This window comes from Arachis ipaensis, chromosome B9 (genome assembly GCF_059453495.1).
Source record: "Arachis ipaensis isolate K30076 ecotype BB chromosome B9, ASM5945349v1, whole genome shotgun sequence".
NCBI classification, from domain to species: domain Eukaryota; kingdom Viridiplantae; phylum Streptophyta; class Magnoliopsida; order Fabales; family Fabaceae; genus Arachis; species Arachis ipaensis.
The window spans coordinates 141,764,703-141,773,530 of record NC_142444.1 but is presented as its reverse complement, the minus strand read 5'-3'; the positions used below and the strand labels follow the sequence as shown (position 1 = coordinate 141,773,530).

Sequence of the window (8,828 nt, the reverse complement as noted above, 5' to 3'; positions counted from 1 at the left end):
ACCTGTCATTTAAATCACTTGCTTTTCACCTTCTAAACCCCGATTACAACCTTTATAGCCAATAATAAGAACATACTTCCTTGCAGTTCCTTGAGAAGATGACCCGAGGTTTAAATACTCGGTTAACAATTTTTAAAGGGGTTTGTTACTTGTGACAACCAAAACGTTTGTAAGAAAGGTTGATTGCTTGGTTTAGTAACTATACTTACAACGAGAGTTTATTATAACCTTTAAACCATCAATCCTCAACTCTTTCAGTGGGGTTTTCTTGGGCTTAGCAAATTCTTGGTCTAACTCTTGGATTTTAATATTTCATTCAGCCACTTAAGATTAGTTACTACTGGGCTGAAACATGTTTAGTAATCAAACTGGGCTTTTATCACTTGAGCCATGAAACAATTTTATTTTTCATCTGCACACTAAACCAAATTCATCATACAACTAATTTAAAGCAATTAACAAATTAATGATTTTCTAATTACTATTTCAAGTTTTTCAAACTCAACAGAGGTGTTCCGAGCTTAGGGAGGAATCGGCCAAGATATGGTTTTGGTTTCTTGTAGTTAATGTTTAATGTCACGTGAAAACTTAGGGTAGAAGGCCTTAAGATAGGAATGAACTGAATGAATTATTGATGGACTGTATATATGGTAGTATATGATGTGTGTATAAAGGATGAATGAATTTGTATGAGTTGGATTATGATTCTGATGAGTATAAATTAATGAAGCAAACACAAGTAGCATACAGATACAGCAGGTAGCAATTATAGCAGGTAAGCATAATGATCACATAGGCAAGCCCAATTAATGCACGATCAAACAAAACACAAATATGCATATGATGTATGCCTGCCATATGGCTGATGAGTCTCATCTGTCAGTTATATAGCCAACCCGACATGTCCTGGTAGCTAACCCTGGACAGAACACCAAACACGGAGCAAGTGGGACATCGCCGCAACCCTTGCATCTTACCCGCGTACCTAGAGCAAGGGAACCACCTCACCCTTGCCTCTTACCCAGGTGGTGTTACAGTTCTCAACCCGGAGCAAGCGGCGACAAAAATTAACCCTTTCATCTTACCCGAAGTAAAGCTAGATACTCCTATTTGATATGAACCTGTGGTTTAGGAAAAAGAACAAACACGTGGTGTGCAAAAATTAGAAAGAAAAAAAAATAAAGGATTAGAAGTCAAATTAGATAAAACATAAAATGAATAGAACTTTGAAACAGAACAAACAATAGCATTGCACCAACTCACACTTATCTTTCTCGCATTTTTTTATTGTGAATAAAAAAATAAAAAAATTCAAATGAGAATGAGCAAAAATTTTACCAAAATTACCGATCAATTTACACAAATCAGATATGAGGAACAAATTCAAGAGCAATTAGATATGACGAACAAAAAAAAGTACAAATTATAGAACAGCTCAATAAGAAGCCAAATCAGAAAATATAAATTAGGGAATAGATCTGAAAATATGAATTTAACTTAATACGTATTAGTAATAAAAAGTTTGAATGAAAAAATTTTGAAATTTGAAGCATCAAAACAAAAATTAAATTAGATTTATGAAAGAATAAAAAATTTTGAGAGAGGAAATACCTAATAAAATGAAGTTAATTTTGGAGCTGAAGAATGAGATGAGATCTTGAAACTGAAGAATAAACTGAGATTTTGAATATGAAGAATGAGTAGTGTGATCTCCAATTGAGAGCCGAAGCCAAGGGAAGAAGAGGAACTCCCAAAATTGACGGAGCCAAGAGAAGAAAAGGAGCAGAGTCGTCAAGGAAAGAAGAAGAATAGTGGAGTAAGCTGAAAACAAATTAAAAGACCGTCAAAAGTGAACAGTAATTTTTTACGGTCAAATATTTATCAAAAAAAAAGAGAATTTTCGTAATATTTGTCATATATATTTACACTTAACTATGACTGTCAAAAAAAGATGTTAAAATAACTCTCTTTTCTTGTAGTGATTGTAATAAAAAAAAATTTGGAGACCAAAATATCCAATACAAAATTTTTTAAAAATCTATTTAAGTATATACTCAAAAAATTTATATGTTTATCTAATTTTTGGTGACTATATGTTTATCTAATTAAATTATTTGTTTAAATATTCTTTAATAGCAGTAAATTTAAAAATTAATTAATTTTGCTAATGTGATATTTAACATATAATTTATTTTATTGTCCGAGTAAAACTACTCTTTTAGAGTCACACTGCATGAAATTAAGTTATTCGCAATGATATATATATGTATTAAAAAGAAGCCTTTATTCATATATTAGTGGAATAACAAAAGGAAAATACAAACACACATGCGATAGATCAATAACAACATCAATAATGGACTAGAGAGGATCAGAGTTTAAGAGTAGCTCTTGTCCTTATTTAATTTATCAATATATATGATGGATATTGGATGAAGAATACTCGCATATATAGCTGTCTTGGTGTGAAGTTAACAGTGAAAAACTGTTATCATCTTTACAAAAAAACATTTGCATACGAGTCTTTTCCATTTGGATATGATATCACACGACGCTTGCAATATGGGCTTCATTATTATCGGTCACCTTCTCCAAGACTGAGGAGAATGACCAAGATTTTATGTTCATTATTTCCGAGTCGTCTCCGGTGGAGGCGGAGAACCCTACCGTGACCCACTCCGGCAGAACTTCTTTCAAGTCAACCGAAGACGACAATTCGATGTCATCGTCAACACCGTCGTACTCGGCAGAAACCTTGAGAACCTTAGTGGAAGGATCGAAGGTAATTGTCACGAATTCCGTTCCTCCATTCTGCCAATACGTCCACGGCGTAGTACCATCTGGCTTTGAGATAACGGAGTTGACATCAATGGCGGAGCTTCATTCAGACAAGGGGGGCATGGCCCCCCCAAACTTTTTATAAAAAAATTAATAGTACTTCATCAAAAATGAAAAATTGTTCAATTGGTTTAAATACTTTATTATAACTTGAAGTATCCAAGTTCAATTCCCATCTCATACATTTATTGTATAATAATTTTTAGTGAGTGGGCCTTTGTTAACTTCACAACACATTAAAATTAAAAGATAAAATCAAATCAAATCAAAAAAATTATCTAACAAAAAAAATAAGAATAACAAAAATCATCTAATAATCAAATCAAATAAAAAAAGATCATCTAATAAAATAAAAGATATCTAATAATCAAATCAAATAAAAAAATAACTATAAAAACACAAAAGATAACCTTTGCTTAGTGAGTGGGATTTTGTTAACTTCACAACACATTAAAATTAAAAGATAAAATCAAATCAAATCAAAAAAATTATCTAACAAAAAAAAATAAGAATAACAAAAATCATCTAATAATCAAATCAAATAAAAAAAGATCATCTAATAAAATAAAAGATATCTAATAATCAAATCAAATAAAAAAAATAACTATAAAAACACAAAAGATAACCTTTGCTTCTCAAAACACACGCTATGCTAATGCCTTGGCTTCTCTTCTCAAAACAGTGAAACACGCTACTTTGCTTCTCTTCTCAAAACAGTGAAACACGCACGCTACTGCTTTGCTTTGCTTCTCAAAAAATTAGGTATTTTTTATTTATTTAATTTAATATTATTTTATATTTTATTATTTATTTAATTTAATTTTTTATATGATAAAAATATTATAATATTTAATAAGTATTGATATTATTGTATTTTGATAAATTTATAAAAAAATTTAATAAATATTATAAATTTTAATATTTATCCTTCTAACTTTTTTTTTTTACATATTTTACAGAATATATATTCAAATTTTTATACAAAATAATGATGAAAAATCAAAGAATTGATGCATTTTTTAAGAGGAAGGCTAATATTCAAGAAGGGGAACATATAACTTCTACAATATCAACACTTGTAGATAGTTCTTCTACTATAATGAATCACGAAGAAAGTGAGATACAACCTCCAAAAGTTCAAAGAGTTGCATCTGATGAGTTTGATCTTAATTCTTTGGAACGAGACCCTGGAAAACGGCTTCAAATTTGGCAATATCACCCAAACCAGAGAGATGAGGTTAGACGAGCTTATCTTAAATGGGGTCCATATCAAAAGCATCTTGACAATTATCCTTTATCTGGTACGAAGCATCCAAGACGATTTCAATATGCTTGGTTTGGTATTTTTCCTTCATGGTTAGAGTATTCACCTTCTGAAGATGCTGCATATTGTTTATTTTGTTATTTGGTTAGCAAAAAACCTAGTGGACGTAATGGGTCAGATATTTTTATTAGTAAAGGGTTTAGAAATTGAAAAAAAGTTAATGATGGAAAGAATTGTGCTTTTCTTAAACATATTGGAGATCCTTGCTCACCACACAATAATGCAGTTGGAGCATGTCTAGATTTATTGAATCAGGCAAGTCACATCCAAAATGTAATTGAGGATCATACTTCTGAGGAAATTCAAAAGAATCGATTGCGTCTAAAATCCTCCATTGATGCAACTCGTTGGCTTACATTTCAAGCTTGTGCTTTCAGAGGCCATGATGAGACTCCAGAATCAAAAAATCGAGGTAATTTTCTTGAAATGATAAAACTCATAGCATCTTACAATGATGAAGTTGCAAGAACTGTGTTAGAAAATGCTCCATATAATGCTAAATATACTTCACATCAAATTCAAAAAGAAATCTTGCATATACTCTCAAACAAGGTGAGAAAGCATATTTGTGAAGAAATTGGAGATTCCAAGTTTTGCATTGTAGTAGATGAAGCTCGTGATGAATCCAAAAGAGAACAAATGGCACTTGTTTTGAGATTTGTTGATATACATGGTTTTATTCAAGAGCGTTTTCTTGATCTTGTACATGTCAAAGATACTACATCATTAACTCTAAAACAAGAATTGTGCGGCATTCTTTCTCGACATGGTCTTGATGTCTCTAATATTCGTGGTCAAGGATATGATGGCGCCAGCAACATGAGAGGAGAATGGAATGGGTTACAAGCATTATTCTTAAAAGATTGTCCTTATGCTTACTATATCCACTGTTTTGCTCACCGATTACAACTTGCATTAGTTGCTGCATCAAGAGAAGTTATTCCTGTGCATCAGTTTTTTTCAAAATTGACTTTCATCGTCAATATCATTTGTTCTTCTAGTAAGCGACATGATGAGTTACATGCTGCCAAGACAGATGAAATTATCCATTTATTAGAGATTGATGAACTTGAAACTGGTAAAGGGGCAAATCAAATTGGTACTTTGAAACGAGCAGGTGATACTCGATGGAGTTCTCATTTCTCTTCTGTTTGCAGTTTGATAAATATGTATGGTGCAACGTTGACTGTTTTACAAAAGATTATTGTTGATGGATCAACTTATTCTCAGCGTGGTGATGCAGATAGTGCTTACAATACCCTGACCTCATTTGAGTTTGTATTGATCTTGCATTTGATGAAAGATATGATGGGAATAACTGATATTCTTTGTCAAGCTTTACAAAAGCAGTCTCAAGATATAGTTAATGCTGTGCAACTAGTTCATTCTACAAAAACACTTATCCAAAGCATGAGAGATGACAGATGGGAGGAATTATTAAAAAATGTGAAATCATTTTGTGAGCAACATGATATTCTAATTCCTGATTTAACTGCTTCTTATGTTGCAAGGCAAGGACGCTCGCGTCACCAAAAAGATCATATTACAGTTGAGCATTATTTTAGAGTGGAGATATTTTTAGTCACAATTGATAAGCAATTACAAGAGTTAAATAGCAGATTCAATGATCAAGCAATGGATCTACTAAGTCTGAGCTCTACTCTCATGCCTAAGGATGCTTACAAAAATTTTGACATTGCTAAGATTTCTACTCTTGTTGATAGCTACTATCCCGAAGACTTTACTGAACAAGAGAAGATTAATTTGCCTTTTCAGCTTCAGCATTTTATTCTTGATGTTCGTCAGCATCCAGAAATGAAGAATTTGTCAACTATTCATGAACTGTGTAGATGTTTAGCAGAAACAAAAAAGTCAAAAGTGTATTACTTGATTGATAGATTGATTCGTCTGATATTAACTCTTCCAGTATCTACAGCTACTACAGAGCGATCATTTTCAGCAATGAAAATAATAAAGACAAGGTTAAGAAACAAGATGGAGGACGACTTTCTTGCGGATAGTTTGGTTATTTACATTGAGAAAGAAATTGCTGAAAAGTTTAGTTCTGACTCAATTATTGAAGATTTTAAGTCATTAAAAACTCGAAGAGTACCGTTATAAACTATTTTATATTTTTTATCTGTAGAATTATTTATTTATTATCTTATTAGTAACAAACTTAAAGAATAATTATATTTATAAATTTTATTTTGATATAAATATTATTATTAAATTTTTATGTTAAGTTTCTGGCCCCCCAAAATTTTGGTTCAAGCTCCGCTACTGGTTGACATCAATTCCGAAGTGCTTCCCTTCTGGATCCCCATAGTTACGTTGGGTGCGGGTATCAAACTCAACGGCCACAAAATTATCATGGGACGCCGGGGGTTGGTCGGCGGGTCCGGCCGGTGGACCGGTTTGGAGTCCGAAGTGTGCGCCGTAGGAATTAGAAGGGAGGACTGATTTGTAGGGAGCAATGAAGAAGGTCATGCCCTCAGCTGGAGGCTTGCTGTAATCAGGTTCTTTGTTGAAGAACTTGAATTTGGTGGTGATTTTTGCGACCTCTCCGGTTTTGCTGTCGTAGAGGCGTATAGGGTGGGAATATGAGACTCTGCCTACCCTGTTTTTTTCCAACTTGGTCAGTTGTATTTCGTTATCGATTACGGTGGCATCACCTTCGAAGGTGAGGAGACTGCAATAATCACCGGGGGTAGGTTTATCGAATTTTTCGAAGTTGAAAGTGACCTCTTCTTTTGAGTTCACGCTGTGTGTGTGGATGGCTATCAAGGCAACAACAAGTGCAAGAATTGCCATGGCGGTTTATGGTCGTTACGTGCGTTATGATTGATGATGAGTGATAATACTACTTTGTGTTTCTGTTTGAGGATGCAATTTTTTGCTCACCTCTTTGTCTCTTTATATAGTGGTTGGATGACGGGAAGGGGCCCACCTTAATCACCATGCATATTGCATGCTAAACTCTTCTGGACTTTTTTAATTAACAAATTTGTATATTAAAATCAAGAGTTTTGTTAGGTAGCTAATGACTTATTTATACAATATGTACAATAAATTATAATTCTTGACCTTTAAATTTAGAGTTATGGTATCATGTCATGATACTATTCATTCCAGAAGTCTACGCTCATGGAAAAAGTAACACTAATATTTATATCTCTAATACTCTCTAAACCTTCATTATATGTATTGTATAAATATTCTATTGGCTTCCCATACTTTCTCTAAAATCAATCACCACAGTCAATTATCAGGATAAAATACATCTTGAAATATAAATATATATTAAAAATATAGGAGTGTTAAAAGACTAGTAAATTTTGTGATTTGTAACTATTAATTAATTATTATTAATATTTTTAATAGTGTGAGATTATATTTAATGGTATAGAATTATTTATTTTTTTTACTGATTAAATATCGACTAAATTTTAATAAAATTGTTGACCTCTAGATTTTTTCTTAAAAATAAATTAAATTACATATATTTATACACAAATATATTAATAATTAATTTTAGTGACTAATTTTAATGTGTAAATAACATTTTTTATTACAAAATATGAATTTTTTTCTTCTATTGTTATTATCTTTTTCAATATTTAACTCAAAAACCCACATGGATACAAACTAGTGTAATTTCCTCGACACTTTTTAATCACTCACCGGCTTACTCTCAATAACTTAATATTTAATTCTCTTATACAAATCAACTCGTCCTACTAATTTCGGTAAACATTAAATAATTAAAATATAAATTATAATATTTAAAATTTAAAAGGTACTTATTGAAACACTAGGATCTACTATATTATTATGGAAAATTAAAGAGTTGATACATAAATTTTTTCTTTTTATAAAATACTTTTATCATATATAATTTATAAAAAAATATTTTATTAACTGAAACAGTTGCATCTATAACCTTTTAATTTCAACATAACATACTTATTATCTTAGCTAACCTCAAATATATTATTTATATATATCATAAAGAAAAGGATAAAAAACAGAAATAAGCCAAAGAAAAAAATAATTTACGTGAATAAGTTAAAATAAAAATTGCTTCATGAATCTATCAATGCATATTTATATGTAGTTCGAACCAACTTGGTTCGAATTACACACAAACACACGTACACACTAATTCGAAACCAGCTTAGTTCGAATTACACACAGAGTAATTCATGGTATAATTCGAATTATACTGTTAAAAAATTAATAATTTATTAAAAAATTATTAAAAAATTAATAATTTAAAAATTAAAAAATATATATTTTATTTCATACGTTAAAAAAAAGCTAACAAAATATTTAATTACGAGACTTCTTTAAAATATTAATGAGTTATCAATTCGAATTCCATACAATACTTTTCTGTCCATTTTTAATAGCTCATGAATATTTTTAATAAATTTTTTTAATAATTTTTTTTAAATTATACTACAAAAAATATTTTATCCTATGCAAAATAATTTTTAAAAAATGGCTTAAAAAATGTTAGGAGTACTATAAAAATTTGTAATGTTATAATAACTTAGGTAAATACATGTATGTACTCAAATTTTAAATAAAATATTCTACATAGTCAATAATAATTTAGAAATGAAAGAAAATATTTTATTCCATACAAAATAATTAAAAATAT

The 8,828-nt window shown here is 30.6% G+C and overlaps 1 protein-coding gene across 1 annotated transcript; it reads right to left on the bottom strand.

The window, feature by feature from the left end:
* Nucleotides 1-2,491: 2,491 nt before the first annotated feature.
* On the bottom strand, nucleotides 2,492-7,021 carry LOC107615981 (galactose-binding lectin-like). Its single transcript, XM_088499260.1, has 2 exons — nucleotides 6,447-7,021; nucleotides 2,492-2,878 (listed from the first exon to the last, which is right to left on the bottom strand). Exons 1-2 carry the CDS (start codon nucleotides 6,974-6,976, stop codon nucleotides 2,545-2,547), a joined length of 864 nt encoding a protein of 287 aa, XP_088355386.1. The 5' UTR covers nucleotides 6,977-7,021; the 3' UTR covers nucleotides 2,492-2,544.
* Nucleotides 7,022-8,828: the final 1,807 nt, after the last annotated feature.

Excerpts from the sequence above, each read along its gene's own strand:
- LOC107615981 (XM_088499260.1), bottom strand. The coding sequence starts at position 6,976 with ATGGCAATTCTTGCACTTGTTGTTGCCTTGATAGCCATCCACACACAC. Across the intron at positions 2,879-6,446 it reads TTCGGAATTGATGTCAACCA|CTCCGCCATTGATGTCAACT; the intron begins GTAGCGGAGCTT and ends GTCTGAATGAAG.